This window comes from Schistosoma mansoni, chromosome 6, assembly GCF_000237925.1.
Source record: "Schistosoma mansoni strain Puerto Rico chromosome 6, complete genome".
NCBI lineage: Eukaryota > Metazoa > Platyhelminthes > Trematoda > Strigeidida > Schistosomatidae > Schistosoma > Schistosoma mansoni.
In genome coordinates, this window is record NC_031500.1 from 5,951,462 (window position 1) to 5,970,711 (window position 19,250).

A 19,250-nucleotide genomic window follows, 5' to 3' on the forward strand; every position below is an offset into this window, starting at 1 on the left:
GGATTCCACTGCTAGCCACTATCCATCTTTGCTTACCACGCTTGTGAATTTAGGCTATATCGAGGCAATACGCAGAGTATGCACATATGCCAATTAGAGACTGACCAGTTGTAGTCCTAAGAATATCAATGGGAAGATCCAAACAAACAATACTAAGTAAATTGTAGAACATGGTTCATAAAGACGTTATTCATGAAGGAATTTCGGAACTCAATATTTAGGACAACATGGACAATTAATGCAGCTGTGCTACTATGATCCATTCTGAAACATGTCACCCGAACTCTTTAACCACAAGCCATTCAGTTTTATATGCCATAGAAATAATGATTACTGTGACCTAGAAAAGATCATCGATACGGAGTATTCTCTCATAATCTACTTCCATAACGATCGAATATAAATAAAATATATTTGTTATTTCAAGAGGTTTCACAATGACTAACTAATATTGTAATGAACAGAACACGAGCGGGGACAATTGAATGTATTTAACCAAAAATTACAGACTATCTCACTAAATTCTGATAACCATACAGTAAATAGTTAATTAGCAAATTAACAATGAATTGTCTCAATGTTCACTGTTCCTTCTCCAAATATCAGTTCATCTTCGCTAATTTCATTGTTCATGCATTTTCCTACCAGTTGCGCTTCATTTCAGTTCTTTCCTTATCGGTCTTCTGCCAAAATACATTCTATGTCTGACCATCGCCATATACTACTTATATGGATATAAGTAGACCACACTACAATATCATCATTAGTCCATGCAAAAACCAGACCCATAATGATATTTAGTCAAACGGCAGGTTTGTTTCATTTTATTATTAAGTAAAAACAAATTACTGTTACCTGTTCATTGATGATTATATGATCATTGCTACTAATTGAAATTTCATCATTTTCTATTGGTTGTTGTTTATTATTATTAACATGATCATGATTATTGTCAATATTATCAGTAATATTATGATCCATTTTCTTCCAATTAAATCGTGTTACCATAGATTTAGAATTTGTATCTTATAATAAAAATATAATATATAGAAAATATTAGATTGAATGAGTAAATAAATAAATAAATAATTCTGTTGTATAACTGAAAAAAACAAAGTAAATTTTATGTAGTTGAGATCGTGAGTCGATTGAAACTAGACCACCATGGAAAACCTGAAGGCACTGGACGGCCGTTTCGTCCTATCGTGGGACTCCTCAGCAATGCGCATCCACTATCCCGCCTCGCGAGCGAGATTCGAACCCAGGACCTACCAGTCTTGCTCCAGAGCACTTTATCGACAGACCACTGAGCCGGCATTCAACGGTGTTAATGTCTAACTTCAACCAATCCGCGAACTTGAGCAATCACTTACCAATGTCTTCAGTGAGTTGATATCTCATGATCTCAACTACTTAAAATTACTAAAATCTCCAAAAAATCTCCTTCTGACAAAGTAAATAACTTTATTATGGCTAATTATTGATCAGTGGCCCATAAGTCATGTTTGTCAATTATACTGTAATCGTATGAAGTCATTGCTTACCATATTACTTAGATTTTAAAGAAGATGTATGAATGAGAGTTATATGGGAAAAACTATGAATTATTATTCATACATACCTTTCAAACAACGGTACTATGAACAAGGTATTTAAAATGGAGCACAAAGTAGATTTAGGATTCTAAATAGTTATTGCATTAGTTAAAACCAATCGAACGTAGAAAAGGTGAGCAACTTTTGTAATAAAAGTCGATAGCCATGATAAGTGGTAATTTGATGTAGCAAAATCAAATGATATTTTGATCCACTTTGTGTTATTGTGGTGCATCCTACATATGCTAACAAATATAAGTAGTATTTAGCACAAATTGAAAGTAGAATGCCTGGCAGCAGAAGATTGAAATGAATGGAACAGGAAGGAAATCGTAAAGCAATCAAAATAATAACAGAATCAGAGGAATAATGAAGTATATAAAGGACAACGTAAAGATGTGCAGATGATGTATTTAATGTATGACTTGTATATTTTACTTAGCCATCGTATGATTTTGCATTAAACAATAAAATTGGCTTTCCTCATATGAGTTGTTGTTCACTTAATTATAACTTCAGCAATACTACTCGAGTAAAGATCCTCTCATAGAATGATGCTCTCGTTTTAGTACGACTCTTAATAACAGACATTGTATGAAAACTGAACAGTCACCAATAAAATATATTTAGCTTTGTTGTGTAGAAAATCAGATTGGTTTTCGAGTTAATTGAAAAGATACTACTTTAAGTTTATCGTAAAGATGTAAATCGAGTGACCTTGTAACAAATATGATATTAAATGTATGATATCATTTGTCTTCTAAGTTATAAAGATTTTAATTGCTTAACCTAGTACATAATCTTGTACCTTATAGATAGACTACAACATTAATGAATGGATTTGTTTTCAAATTACGAAACGAGACCATCGCAATTACAATATTATTAAATAAAGCTTACTTATAACTGGTTCGATCATTAGGGATATATTTAAGTCGCCCAATTTTTCACCAAGTTCATTAATAACGGGTAAAATGCTTTAAAATTGTACAAAGAAAATAACATCGAAATTCAACAGTTAATTCAAACTGAAAAATGTAGAAAAATGTTAGATGAAATGATTTTTTGGGATACTGATAGACTATCATTCACTTCTGTTGTTGGTACTTGTCCTATGTAAGACATTCTGCGAGTTTATTAAGACTCTAAAGGCTGTTATTTCGTTATTGTAGGCTAGGCTACAAAGGAGATTTCAAGGAACAAATGAATATGACATGAATATAAACTTTCCACTTAACTCAGTATATTACGCCCAGGCTAACCCCCTTTGTGCGACGCAGTAATAATAAGCCAACTGAAGGTTTAATTGGATGAATTTATTTCAGGAACTTAATTACTCAGACAGAAATTAAGAATGAGAAGCAGGAAAGTGAAGTGAGGAGGAGAAGGTGTGCCAACTGAAGTTGACCAAGCGTGACTTAGTATTTATAGCCGGACAAAAATTAGCTAAAGACATGTTAAGAATAAAGTACGCAATACAAACACATACGCTCATGTAAAATCAGCTAACAATTGACAAGTTTAGAATGTGACTCGTAAAGAAGAAATAAATCGATCTGTCCAGAAGTTTCAGTAACCTATGCGTGTTTGATATACTACTAGACACTACAACAATATATAAGTTTCGCTTTTAGAATGTCATATCAGTGACTAGTTTGAACCTGAAAACATAAGTTTTAGCAAAATTAGATTAGTGACTAGTCACGAAATGCAGCACAAGCACTTCGATCAGTTCAAAACTCGTTAGCTGGACTGGCCTTCTGGATCCCACTGCTAGACACAATCCGACTTTACTTATAAGCTTACGATTTAATAGCAGTGTGAAGGCAATCCACTCAGCGTGCACATATCCTATTAGATACTGACAAGATGGAGTTTCTAATGTTTAAAAAGAGATAAATCAAACTTTTGATTGCATATAACCGAAAACTTACAGTCTCATTATTTTACAGGTAAGCGATTAATGATTGTACGTACAAAGTTTATTATTAAAGGTATTTAAATGACACTTTAAAAACTACAACTCTTCTTACGCATCAATTGGTGTAGTTGGAGTCAAACGATCAACCCTATCTAATCGTCCACGTCCAATAATACGTTGATGACGAATATCAATAACATCCAGACGCAGTTCACGCATATCTTGAAAAAAACGTGCATATAAATATCTCAACATAAAATATCCACAAATTAATTGATTACAAGATATTAAGACAATGTAATATTTTATCTGTTAATCTGTTAACTGAAAACAACCCTATGTATTAGATATGATATACAAAAAATAGATATTTTGTTCAACGTTGTAACTCGTATTCTGAAGTTTAAAATCAATCTCATGTTAATCAGCGTTATTCACAGAATTTGTGAACGCGTGTCGGTATTTTTTTCAGACCCTGATAAATTATCCAAGTTAATGAAGCAAAATGATTTGAATAGTGTCAATAACGTAACCACTCAAAAACAAATTTGGTGAGCAAATAACCATATATTTATTACTAGCAAGCCTCTAGTTGAGTCACCCAAAATTACAGCAATCATTGTAATATTCAAAGTCTGTCAATTCAGTGGTGAGATAGTTGTTAGATAAAGATAACACTATATTTTGAATAGAACGCAATTATAAATGTAAACTGTTAAATTCCATCTCAATGATGTAAGTTTGTAATAACTGTTGAGAGATATAAAAACCTTGAGTTTGGTCTGATGTATGCCATGAATGTATACTGCAAAGAAGTACCAAACTATGACAAAACAACCATCTAGTTCCTATTGGTTTAGACTTTTTCTGCTATTAAGGTCAGTAAGTAGTCGAAATAAGTTTTAGAATAAAACTTTTCACACTACAAAATCGAAATACTTCAGATAGAAATAACCATGCAACATACAACTGAAGTTAATTGTTTGAACTAAAGTTTAATTATTGTAACTAGCAATATTATACCTTTAAGATAAGCACTAAATCGATCTAATGGTACAGTAATTCTATAGCGAGCTTTGGTGCATGTTGCCTGTTTATGTCCAACTTTATGCGCTAGTCGAGGGTAAAATATGGCACATTTCTCTCCAGCTGGTTCACCCCACCATCGAACTTGTACATAAATATCATTCAAAGAATTACTCCCAAATTCCAGACGTCTTGATCCAGTGAATGACGAGTTTGGGCGAAATAGGCGGACAATTAATATGAGATGAGCTGTTACTTTTGAATCGATTCCTGGAGGTAAAACTGTATAAACTTGGACAAGATTACGTTGATTAGGGTGGTCTGAAATTTGGTTTGATTTTCCTGCAAAACAGAGATATTTTCTACTTAGAAACGACGTCATAAATATTATTGTTTGAGAGAGGTTTTGAGTCTAATGATAACTGCATCTACAACTCTGGTTTTATACGGAATATTTTTGATGGTTACATTACAGTCTGTTGATGCCGTATAAAAGTTTACACTCTTGGCAAATAGAGACTTGGAATCAATATAGATTCTCAGAAAATAAATGGACTGTAAAGACTAAAAGATATTACTGCTGTTTTATATGGTTTAAACGATTAAGAACTCATGGAAATAAAATTTGGATTTAACGACATTATACACACATTGATAGAATGGTAAGCGGGGGCTAAGAAACATCTACTTGGTGCTGGTTGAGTCTGATCTCTAAAGAGTTTTGATTTTTAGTAATCTCGTTGGTTCGCACAGTAACTCAGAGTTGATTATGCTAGTTGCTCCATCACTGAATTGTTTATTGTAGAAAAATATTAAGCTGTTGACCCATGCTTTGACGGTGAAATACAAAAGCCATTACCGTAGTGATTTCTCAAGGTGGATAAGATATAAAAACTTGCATAACTAATTTCGTTCGAAAGAAAGTACATTTAATATAACTTCATATAACGAATGACGTTTAAAATATTTCTAATGACTTAAGCTTAAAGCCTTTAGGAAATCATGTAAGAGACCTGACTTTTGCAATTAAGACTTGTGTTAATTTATATTGTCTCTGCCTCTAACATTACTGTGTCAACAGTACACCGAATGATTTTTTGGTTTGAACAGTCAATTATCACACAATTTTATAAGAAATAATGAGATAGGATTCCTTTCAATTTCATTTCACTTGATTTATGGCCGAGTACACATACAGAGAGTCAGTGAACGTGAAAAGAAATATTTCAATGTTATATAATTTTGATAAGACACTGTAGAGCATAAATAAAATTCAGAACTGATTAAAGCTGTTCCATAAATATCCAATATTAGGAATATGAACAAATTTACTCTACGGTATGTTTTACCCTGAAAGACAATGTTCATCAGTTTTGCAGAGATTTTATTGTAGCTGAAAAAAATTTTTATATACTTTTAAAGAAATGAGAGCTTAATCGCGAGCATTTCCCATGAACTGTGGTTTTTGATTACACATTCAATTCATTTTGATCAAATAACTCACACGTTTGAGTAAATTTTCGGTTTTCCTCAATGTCGACCAGAAATTCCCTAAAATTTTCCTAAAACCCGAGAACTAATAACTTTCATTATAGACAAAAATTATATTTATAAGTACCATAATATCAAAAAGAAAACGAAATTCGCAAACCAAAAATCTACTAAAATACTAGATCATCCTACAACAAAATAGATTACGGATTGAAAAGAAAGTACGATTAAGTTTGGCTTACAAAAATTTCAGAAACTACGAGGCTAAGGAAACTAACCAGGCATCCTTGAACCAAATGTAAACAAAAAACAGGATTTTCGAAAATCCGCTTAAGTTTTGTTGAGTGTCGCGTTCATCAAGGTGATATGAGCGCAGTAAAACAGAGATGAATATCCCTGTTATAAACCGGAAAATTCGTGCAGTTAGACAACTTTTGTGTCCTGAAGTTTGATGATGATTCGAAATCTTCATTCTGGTAAGACTTGTTTGTTCATTTCTTTTGGTGAGATTTTTGGTTAGTATCCAAGATCTCATTTATTTCCTAGCATTCTCTTCATGATAATACTGATAAATTCATATACTTTATCATGACCATTGTGATGAGTGTGAACATTTAATTTCATTAATTGACAATTATTTACGGAACAGATGAATATCTTCGTTCTAAATTATTAGGGTTGCAAGACGTTATCACGTTATAAAGCGGCATGCTGGGTACTCAAGACGCAAAAGATCTTAGAGAAGAAACAAAACAATGCTGTAGCGGAAAATATATCCTCAAAATCGGTAGACCTACAAGTGCTCGTAACTGGATGCCGACAACATCATTTTTATCGTACTCACCTAGCTGGAGGCGCTCGACCATGCATCCGCACCAGATCGCAAGTGAGAACGGCAAGCTCAACGTCTCCTGCGATCACCAGCCAGTTTAAATAAGTCAGTTCTCGATATATTGATAATCTATCAAACATATCTTCCAACCTCCTCGCTTCTGACTTTAGATTTCACTGGGTGGGCGCGATTCAAATATAGGTGTTTTCAGACTACAATTGCATTGCATTTTCCCCTTTATTTCCTCTTTGTTCGCCTTTATTTCCCCTATGTTTATCGCTTGAGCTACATAAAGTAGTTCAAAAATCGCGTTGTCTAGTAGTTCAGATTCTGGCTAAAAATTTTGTTACCATCCCTGTTGGATGCCTTGAAACGATACCTAAGGCTCCCATATAGTATGTAGTTCTGCTCCTCTCGAAAAATGCGAACATCACGACCAGTTTTAATTGTAAGACCAGTGCAATTTCACTGAGCCCTAACCAAATCATCCGACAGTAGGGTCCCTGATTATTGAACATATTATCGAACTGCATCAAGGAGAACCAACGCACCTCAGTTAGTCGTATGCCATAGAATAGACCATTCCGTGCTGGTCAATTTTCTTTGTACTCGTTCTTACTACTATATTCTCGAAACGGCGTCCCTCGTGTTGTACGGTTTTCGAAGCATCCACAGTATCTTGATACGACGAAAGGGTAATTCACGTTAGTTGCTAACCGTGAGGTGTGTTTTCGACCTTAGCTGTTGGTCACACCGTTTCCGCCTAATTCAAGTAGGCCCCCAACCATTGATATAGATTATCTAGATTGGTGATTCAACATAGTAATGAAACATCTACCTGGATATTTGGACACATAGTATTATGTTCTTTGTTTACAGCTTCTCTTCGGACAGGTTACTCTTCATAACTTCCGTAATCATAAAGATGCCACAGGCATTCAGATTTTGGTAATACCTTTACGCGTCTCACCATAGTCGAAGTATATCAACACAGTCGAAGCAAAATTCAGGAATGAAGGGGTTCGAAATATGTTTGGAAGTTATGCATATATGTAGAAGCGTTTGATCTAAGCTGTTCAGTATTTTCAAGAGATGCGAAGCACGGTATAACCACTTGTGATCTGGTGCAGATGCATGATCGAGAGCCTTCAGCTGTGTGAGTCCAGTAAAACTGATGCGGTCAGTTCCGAATAATTACAGAACAACTTATTTTGGTTATTTACTTATCACTACAACCATATTAATTTCTTTTCAGTCAATAACTCTGAAATTGTCATCAAAGCTTCATCTAGCGTACTCATTGTACAGTCATAATTTGTTGGAACTGTACATTATTTTACGATATATAAGTTCAAATTCTTTGTCAGCAAGTTCGGTTTACGCCTGTTGAGACATATAGGAGATTATACCAACGAAGTAATCTGTAAGTCCCATGGCGTGTTCAAGTATATGTAGTGTTGTGGAGATAGGACCATAAAACCTATTTTGTAAATAATTTTTCATAGTTTACGCATGTATTTTCATATTCTGTACATTTAGCATTAAACAATTGTACTTGTTGTTTAAGTGTATTACTTTGAACACTTGTAACTTGACTTCCTTCCGTTTTGAGTACAACATATTCTTATTGAATTCTATGCTTGGTAAACCTATTGGATCTATATCGTCCATATTGGGATAACTAATTTATTATAATTGTGGATTATTTGGACCAAACTCAGCCGAACACGCAATAGCCTGAAGACTTAAGTAACGTCCGTTATTTTGTTATTTGTGTGTAATTAACTTATTAACTTCAATAGTACATAAACTATAGACATAATATTTTTGTTGCTAATTTTTGGTTATCATACATTTTGGTCCACCACAATTATTTGGTGAGCCCTAGTACTTTATTATCTCGCATTTATCCCACTGTTATATTGTTTGTTCGCTCATTGTACGACACTTTTGCTCATCTTCAACCTAATGTACTCTCCACCTAAGCTTAGTGATTTGGATCCTGTTCCAATAACCACTCGTAGTTCATCACCTAACTTTACTGACAGTATTTTTAGTCCAGACTATATAAATACGATGCAGCCGTATGGAGCAGCTGATGTCAGCTACTTAAACTCTATTCAAAGACAATTATCTCAATTGACGAATCAACTTGAGTCACTTCAAACCACTGTAGCAGCGGTTCAGGCCAGACAAGTAAGACCCCCTTTTAGACAGAGATCACGTTCTAGACCACGATCTCGTTCACCTAAACGAACATCCGAAATTTGTTGGTATCATACTAAATTCGGCGCAAAAGCACGGCGTTGTACACGCCCGTGCGCATTCCCCTCACCCAGCACTGATAACCAGGGAAACGGTCTGGCCAGGCAGTAATGGCGGCGCCTGTTCCTGGCATCACAGCAAGCCGTCTCTTTTACATCCGGGACCGTATTTCTGGCTCAGACTTTTTAGTCGATACAGGAGCAGAAATCAGCATTCTCCCGTTGCATCTCTCTCGACGACGGCACTCAGAGCCTGCTAAGCTATCCCTTGTTGCGGCAAACAACTCCATTATCAAAACGTACGGTGAGCAGTCACTCATACTAGACCTCGGCCTTCGTAGGAGATTTACATGGGTTTTTATAGTAGCTCAAGTTAAACAACCCATCCTCGGAGCTGATTTCCTCAGTGCTCACAACTTATTAGTTGACATGCGAGAAAAGAAACTCATCGACAGAAACACAAAGTTACAAGTCACCGGCATAATCTCTTCTGACTCTGAAATCTACGGTGTCCGTATTCAAAAACCTGAAAATAAAATCTTTACCGATATTTTATCGCAATACGAGTGCATCACAAGAGCCGATTATCAGAATGAATGCACTGTTCATCATGTACAACACCATATTACTACCACTGGTCAACCTATACGTGCAAAACCCAGGAGACTACCACCTCACAAGTTAGCGATTGCTAAACGAGAATTTGAACACATGATGCAACTAGGCATCATTAGGCAGTCTAGCAGTCCCTGGGCTTCTCCGCTTCATATGGTTCCAAAAAAGGAACAAGATTGGCGCCCATGCGGTGATTACCGTCGTTTGAATAGTCAGACTATCCCAGATAGATACCCCATCCCGCATTTGCACGATTTTTCTTTAAACCTACATGGAAAGCAAGTTTTTTCGAAGTTAGATCTTGTACGTGCATATCACCAAATTCCGATGGCACCTGAAGATATTGAGAAAACGGCCATCATCACGCCCTTTGGTTTGTTTGAATTCTTAAGGATGCCTTTCGGATTGAAAAACGCTGCCCAGACCTTTCAAAGATTCATGGATGAGGTAACTAGAGGTTTGGATTTTGTGTTCGTTTATGTTGATGACGTTTTAATCGCTAGCTCTTCCTTGGAAGAACATATTCAGCACTTACAGACTCTCTTTGAGCGTTTCAAAAGTTATGGCGTCGTGATTAACCCCTCAAAGTGCATATTTGGTGTTTCAGTGTTGGAGTTCCTCGGTCATTACATAGACTCTCAGGGAATTAAACCCCTTCCAAATAAAGTTGAAGCTATAATCAACTACCCTGAGCCTACTTCTGTTAAGGCACTACGTCGTTTCCTGGGAGCATTAAATTTCTATCGACGATTTCTGCCCAATTGTGCTGACGTCCTACAACCCTTAACAGACCTACTTAAAAATGATAAATCGAGTGGCAAAAAGAAGAACCAACTATTCCAGTTACCCTCTGACGCCAAAATAGCATTTGAAAAAGCCAAAAACTTGATCGCCGACGCAACTATGCTACAACACCTAAACACTGACCCCCAAACGCATCTGATCTTGTGTACGGACGCATCTCAAAAAGCTGTAGGGGCAGTGCTACAACAACGAGTTAATAACATGATTAAACCAATAGCTTTTTTCTCTAAACGGTTATCACCCGCTCAAGAGCGGTACAGCACATTTGGACGAGAACTTTTAGCCATGTACCTAGCTGTTAAACACTTCAATTTTTTACTACAGGGTCGTGACTTCACTATTATGACGGACCATAAACCCCTGTGTTTCTCATTTAATACGTCATATGATAAACATTCTCCACGCGAAGCGAGACAACTCGATTATATCTCGCAATTCACAACAGACATTCAGTTTATCAAGGGTCATACCAACATTGTCGCAGACGCACTGTCTAGAAAGGATATCAATATGACGGTACTTAACCATGATATCAATCTTGAAACCTTAGCCAAATTACAAGCAGACGACGCAGAATTGAAGGTCTGTAGAGAAAAGTCTAGCTTGAATCTCAGATCGGTACCCATTCCTTTCTCAGATGCATCCATCATTTGTGACACTTCAACGAGCAACAATCGTCCCTTCGTCCCATTTACTTGTCGCAGAAAGATATTTCAACAACTACATGGACTCTCGCATCCAGGTATCAGAGCCACCACAAAGCTGATCACCGAACGTTTTGTCTGGCCCAAAATGAACTCCGATATAAAACGATGGGCACGAAACTGCATACAATGTCAGCGGAGTAAAGTCCAGAGACACACAATCAGCCCAATTGGGGAATTTCATACCCCCGACAGACGTTTTCAACACATTCACTTGGACTTAGTAGGACCTTTACCTTCGTCAAATTCTTTTACCCACATCCTCACGGCAGTAGACAGATTCACTCGATGGGCCATTGCATGCCCCGTCAAAGACACATCAGCTGAGACTGTAGCATCCGTTTTTCTAGACCGATGGATATCGAACTACGGTGTACCGACAACCATCACAACTGATCGTGGTCCCCAGTTCCAGTCTACCCTGTTTCAGGAATTTACAAGACTTCTGGGCGTAAACCACATCAGAACCACAGCTTACCACCCAGCAGCAAACGGCATGGTCGAAAGATTCCACCGGCAATTAAAAAGCTCACTCATGGCCCAAACTGATTCAACAAAATGGAGTGATGCCTTGCCGCTTGTTCTCCTTGGGATTCGTGCCACGGTGAAGGAAGACATAGGATGTACACCCGCGGAATTAGTCTACGGTACAACATTAACATTACCAGGCCAATTAGTCAATTGCGAGTCTACAACGATGGGAGATCCTTCCCGTTTAGCAAGCTGTTTACTACAGATGATGCGGAATATTAAACCAATACCCCCGCGACAACATAGCAACCGGGTGCAACTAAATAAAAACCTTGAAACATGCAAATTTGTTTTCGTTCGAGTTGACGCTGTCAAAAAGCCATTAAAACCACCATACGAAGGTCCCTATAAAGTAACCAAACGTACTCCCAAACATTTTATTATCATTCGAAATGGGAACAAAGAAACTATTTCCATTGATAGAATTAAACCAGCGTTTTACGAACCGACTCACCTTAAAGAAGTTAACATCGATGAACAACAACCCCTCCCTTCTGTTCCTGAGAAGCCAATCGAAGAGGACAAGTTTCATCTTAAACCGTCTTTAACTCGCTCCGGTAGGTTGGTAAAAAAACCTAAGCGCTACGTACATTTCGCCGACTAACAAAAATCGATTCAATTACACGCATTTTATTGTTGTTACTCAATTTTCTAATAAAAGCTATTTATTTTCCTTACATGCACATTTAATAATTACATTTATTTATTATCACTAGTTTTGCCAATTTTTTTTTAATAAGAAAAATTGCCATAGTAATAAACGAGTGAATGCAAACCAACTATTCATTAAATTCATCCATTTTTTTAAAATATTTTATGACTCTATTAACAGTTTTGCACATTTTTATTATTATTATCAAACCAAATTTTTTAATGCTCGTTTTTCTGTTTCATTTTGCGTAGCATAGCCTATATTATTAACGTGTCATTTATTCCAATCTCCACCATTTTTTTTTCCGTTATTACAGTAAATACTATTTTATGTACATTTATATACCATATTTCTCAATTTTTGTTGTTCATATTGTAATCAGTGTTACCTCCGGACACTCTGGGGGGAGCTATGTGGAGATAGGACCATAAAACCTATTTTGTAAATAATTTTTCATAGTTTACGCATGTATTTTCATATTCTGTACATTTAGCATTAAACAATTGTACTTGTTGTTTAAGTGTATTACTTTGAACACTTGTAACTTGACTTCCTTCCGTTTTGAGTACAACATATCGTGGCATTGTTACTGCTCCTCATTAAATACACTCTAATTCACATCTGCATCGTTCTGCTATATCTGCAAATATGTTAAATGAAATATTCATTGCATATCATCTATATTTATAGACAATTGTGACATTCTTATTGAATTCTATGCTTGGTAAACCTATTGGATCTATATCGTCCATATTGGGATAACTAATTTATTATAATTGTGGATTATTTGGACCAAACTCAGCCGAACACGCAATAGCCTGAAGACTTAAGTAACGTCCCTTATTTTGTTATTTGTGTGTAATTAACTTATTAACTGTTAATTGTTACATAAACTATAGACATAATATTTTTGTTGCTAATTTTTGGTTATCATACATTTTGGTCCACCACAGATTACTCTGTTTCAATTTCTACCGACATGATTCATCTATCTTTTTCAATTTAAAAAGAGTAATATTTATTCATCATTGTTGACAATTTGTATTTTTATCTATTATGTGACTTTATCCTATTATTCGGTTTTTCTTATCTCATCATTACCTTTTACACCTTTTTGTTAATCCCACAAAACTTTGTATTACATCTTATCTAAATTTATTTGTGTTCAATCACAAAAGTAAGAGTAACTTGTTAAGTTGCATTTCGTTAAACTTGAAGTAACCAAAGTGTCCAGTTTCTTTAAGCAACTTCCCATCCTAACTTCAGTCATATTGTAACATGGCTTAGAATAGAGTTTCAGGCAGCTTGTACTTAATACTCTTACAGCGAGTTTTGTATCTGTAACTCAGACCTAGGCATAGTCCCTCAGATGAACACTGCATAGTTCCGTTAGCCTCTACGCAAAAATAGTGTAGCTTAAATCTGTATGTGAACCCGTGCTTTGGTACTGAGTCAAGTTACTTCTGTTCGGTTGTTTGATTGTAAGGGTCTATAACGACATAATTTTCGACAATGGCGCTCTCGTTGTCTTTTCTGATAAAGTTTTCAGTGTTCGAATCTCTGCACAAATGATTAACACGTTGTCCTGTTGACCTTGGATTTGGTTGGACAAGGACGACAGAATGTTTCCTTTTGAAATACTTGTGACGTAGAGTAGTAACTAATTGGTCAGTGATTACGGTATCGCTTTAGACCAGAGATTACGAGTTAATTTACATCACTACTATGAATTCGGATTGTGTTATCTAAGGTTTGGAGATATTACTCAATATACTTGCAGTTGTTCTGACGACTTAAATCAAAGATCTCAGTAGGTACGGCTTGTTAAGTGAACAGAACCTCGACCTTTGCTTTACAACGGAAAGCAAACCAAAGACCCATTCCTCAACCCTTGTAAGCTAGTTTACACGACTTGGTTTTGAGAATTGGTGAAAGTCAGTCGAGTGACTATTTTATCCGTTAACAGTACATTGTGGCTTCTAGAAGTTGAAATTCAACTTTGTTCAACGGTTTCTGTGCTAATACTTGGTAGTTGAGATTGTGGTGTATGTAATTTACCGGGTTATAATGTCAGTTGAGACAGTCTTTATATTGAATACAGTCGAATTTTGTCAAAATCTCAGGACTATTTCAAGTAGTATTAAATTCTCACAGAAAAAACAGTTGTTCCTTTTTGATGATTGTCCATGTTACAGTTGTCCACCTAAATTACAATGAGAGTATAAGTTTCATATGGAACACCAACAAATATATTTTCCTAACCTGATAAAAATAATAATATTTCTTATCAGCCAAACCGGTCTCATGAGCTTTTTGTGGGTGTACTGAGGGTCAACTACCAGTCATTCTGCTTTAAGAGAGTTTTATCGGCTGCCACCTTGTACTGCTGACTTGTACGTTTTGATTGATACGTAGTATTTTCTAGATTTTCCTGGTTTCCTAAATCCGGTTTTGTTTTAAATCACTGTTTCCGTTGCTGATGTTCCTCACTGTCACACAGTCTCTGAGACTGAAAACAATGAGAGAATTGACACCTACTAGCCCGAAGTAACCTAAAGTAACTCATTAGCTCTCTGTAACATTTTTAGCGATTGTTTCCGTTCGTATATATATATATATATATTGTTAAACTGAATTTAACGATTGTTTATCTATACTGTTACATTGTATTTGATATAAATTGTAATCATAAATATTTCAGAATTCGAGAACATGTTCCGAAATATTTCAGTTTATTTCACGTTTCATAAGCAGTGAATCAATTGTGAATCATTTATAGGTGATAAGTTTCCGTGTACCCAGATAATATTTGTAATAATATTTAGCAATGTTGTGTGGTCATTGATTAAAGCATATTCACTAGTTATTAGTACTTTTATGTAGTTCAAAAAATGTGGCAATTTCCCGTGTACAGATTATCAATGTACTGCGGCAAAAAGTATGAATGACTATATTACTAGACTAGCAGCAGATGAAAATGCTGAACGATATTTATAAAACACAACTGAAACAAGACTCTCACCGAGTATTTACATTTTACTATTTCGTTGTTATTTTATCTCAAACACAAAATTTGCGGTTATTTCCTTTTGGTTTCAAATTCTATTATGTTGTTTATTCAATTTCATTTTTTCTGCGAACGGACATCAGAAATTTTTGATATCAGGACAAGAACTTTACCATTGAGTTGAAATTCCAGTAGTTAGCATTGTCGAACTTCAAGCAATCAACAGTGATCTATGATACTGTTCATTATTTTCGCAGCCAGGATCTCGTTGACTTCAGTAACCACTGGTCATCAATATGATGATTGGCCTGTAGATTTCAATTCGTCATTGGAAGAAAGCTAGGTCATATATGAAGAAAAAGGGTAGCTACCCACATAGTACCAATGCGTATAGGGACTCTGTAACTTCAATTGATGAATTTCGGAAGATAATAATCATAAGATATGTATGATCCAGTGCATTAGCAGTTAAATAAATTAAGTACTTTGGATTTCAAAAGATGTTAAATTTGCCAATCAGCGACAATAAATCGACGTACTTATGAACATTTTGAGATAATTATACTTTCTGACATCAATCTCGTATTGACTTGGTAGTTTCTGACTTTAAAGTAAGTAATAGATAATAATTTAGTGCGATTAACAGCAGCACCTTCCAATAATCATAGTTGTATGACGATTTATAAAAATTGTAGATCCTAGTGACAACAATAAACTTTGTTCGCCAGGAGTAGCTCTTGTTTCTAAACGTACTTGATTATATGATGAGGATATCGGTTCGATAATCGTAGTGTTTACAGGTAGCCTTCCTCTTATTAACCTCTTAAACAGAAATATTCTCATTAGAAAATTACTCGAAGTAAAATCTTACGGTTGCTAGAGCACAAATGAAAACAATTATAAAATTCCAACATGTATTTACTTAGAATTACTGAATAACTCGTTTTTTTCTCTAGAAATGTAGTCTATTAAAAGAAAAATGAACAAAACAGGAAACTGTAAGTTTTTATACTAGTTTCCAAAAAACAGATTACATCCTTCAAGACGTGTTGTTAACTGATTCAAAGATATAGATTGTAATGGTGAATCACTTGGATTAATTCTAAACAACCATTCCAAACTTGATTCGATATCAATTGATAGTGTGTACTGTTGCTGTTGCGTTGTGATAGGTCTCCCACTTTTTGGTCTTACATTTAGTGTGACAGCAGTGGATGGAGCTATGCGTTCGATTGTATGCCTCACTTGAGCTAGTGTTACATTACTGAATTGTACTCCATCTGATCTGTTTGTTTTTTCCATCAGATGAAAAATACATGAATTGATAAATAATCATTTATAATAAATTTGAAAACGGTTAAAATATTGTGTATGAAAATTATTTCGCTTCCCGTCATATTTTGTGAATGTGATTTCGAAAGTCCTTGTCATTTTCAAAAGAAGTCGCAACTGCTTAGTCCGAATTACGAACTATATCAAATTTCAAAAGACCTATCTGAACACAGATAAATGTCAAATCTGCAGGTCTGACACTGCTTATCTTCAAGCTGAAAACTAAATACCTAGTAAATAATATTATTGTTGACAGATTTTCCAATAGTCAATTCACACTGATACTGGACATAACTTACTGATTGTTTACGTGTGTGAGATCATAATTTTCAGTAAGTAGCTTAATGTTGTTCGAGATAGCTTTATCCCCCAGAACAGTTAAGATAGCTGTTTATTTTGTTAGTTAGACTTGGAGGATTATATATAAAGTTTTCTCCTCCCGGATTCTTCAGCTTTACAGATCCCTATGTTTTGTGACATTCAGAGGTTTCTCTTTCTTATGGTTTGTTAATGTTTTAGCAACTCTTTCTGCCAAGTATAGTGTAAATTTACTGCTGTGTAGTGATCATAAGCTTATTTATTCTTCTTTAACATTGAAAACAAATATCCACACAATTTACGTACATACATTCATACATTTACTTTTCACTTGACTCCTTTATAACGGAATATTCTGAGTACCAGTTAGTTATAGTCATGTATTACAGAAGCATATCAATTTATATCGTTTGATATTTAACATAAAAATGGAATCCTGTCTATTCTGAATAATATGCATTTTATGATAAGGATGCTATTTCTGGTGAGAAACTTGGCGTCAATGCATTCAGTAGTATCCTATACATTTTTTGTAGACCTAAGTTTCTAATTTTCATGTATGGATTCATATTATTCTACATGGCTTCCATTCGGTTGGCTTTCCCAGTGATTTTCTGATTTGTCAACTGCTCATTTTGGCATGGCTCTTCAGCTGATGTAATTTTGTGATGAAACTCAACTCTACACTGAATTGTTTCTACAAGATGCCCATTGGGATAGAAATAATTAATAGTAAATATAGTTTTTTTATATGTCAATTTGTAGTGAAATTGTATTTCAGAGAATTTACTCCGAAGAAGTGGCTTACATTAAGTCACGAAACGTCAGAAATACAATTATTCTACTTATTCGGATACAGCAAAGATCATATTTAAATTCACTTAGTATTGTTTGTTTGAATCTTCCCATCGATGTGTTAGGACTGCAACTGGTCAGTCTCTAATTGGCATATGTGCATACTGTGCGTATCGCCTCGATATAACCTTGATTCACAAGCATGATAAGCTAGCCACTATCCATCAAAGATCATATTTGTTGTAAATTTCTACCCAATGCTCAATTTATTTGAAACCATCAAGTCTAATCTTGGCGTTGATGCCTACAAACTCATTGATAAGAATAGTTGTTAGGACACAATAATCTTGCAGTCACACTGTACTTCTTTTCAGGACAACGCAAAATAGTTCAATAGAACCATCGACTCAAACATTACATGATCAGACAAACAATATGAAGAGAACTATGGCTGCGAAAATTACATCAAACTTGTAAATCTGACAGTCATCAGCTACAAAAAAAATCATTAGTTCACTCAAACACCAAAGCCGTCACGGCTCAAATTGAAATCTATGTTTCTGTAATCCATTTTATATATTCTCCATGAGTTTGCAGTGACCGGCTTGTCTCGACGAGAACACGATTGGAATAAAAGAAACAATTATTATTATTGTAACAAATTGTACCAGTGATTGTTTTACTGTATTTGTTTAACTGTATCAGACTCACTTCTTGTTCCGCTATCCGCCTTGTTTGGTTCGAACTTTCTCACGCTCTGCCCATTTTGCCTGTACTCGTTGGCACGTCTCGGTATTCTTTCGACACCATGAGATCGCCAATAAATATACTTGATCTGGACTAATTAAAGCCTTCTGATTTACGAGTTATCAAGGGAACCAAGTCGTTTCTGGGCGCGTAATCGAATAGTAGTGGTGATCATAGTCCGTCCTCTACTCGACGCCTACTACAACCTCACCATTTGTGAAATATGGTAGTAGAGAATTTCCCTTTTTCGTTTAAAGCTGTTCAACCTGTCTGTAGAATATGCAGCTTATCTATCTTCTCGAAAAACATCTCTTATCACCCCTAGATTCAAAAAGGAATCACGTGGTGATATTGATAACTACAGGCCCACTAACTTGACATCAAAGTTGTCAAGAACCGTGGAAAAAATCATCCACAAACATCTATTATCGTTTTTACTTTCAGCTAGCCTGATAAGCCCATCTCCATACGGGTTTACGACTAAACGCTCATGCTTCACATCGCACCTGGAAGGTTCTGGTCAAATTATCCGGAGAAGAGATGTTGGTCACTCAGGGATAATTCCGTACTTCGATTTAAGTAGGGCTTTCGACAGTGTCTCACACAAACTTCTAAA

The 19,250-nt window shown here is 35.5% G+C and overlaps 1 protein-coding gene across 1 annotated transcript in view; it reads right to left on the reverse strand.

The window, feature by feature from the left end:
- Smp_138960 (putative spfh domain protein 1 precursor.) overlaps nt 1-19,250 on the reverse strand; it is a gene marked incomplete at both ends in the record, with an annotated part of 49,064 nt that overhangs the window by 1,672 nt on the left and 28,142 nt on the right. Inside the window, 4 exons of the mRNA XM_018798073.1 lie at nt 856-908; nt 2,496-2,572; nt 3,629-3,737; nt 4,540-4,884. Coding sequence (XP_018653051.1) covers nt 856-908; nt 2,496-2,572; nt 3,629-3,737; nt 4,540-4,884 — 584 coding nt within the window. The remainder of the gene's footprint in view (nt 1-855; nt 909-2,495; nt 2,573-3,628; nt 3,738-4,539; nt 4,885-19,250) is intronic.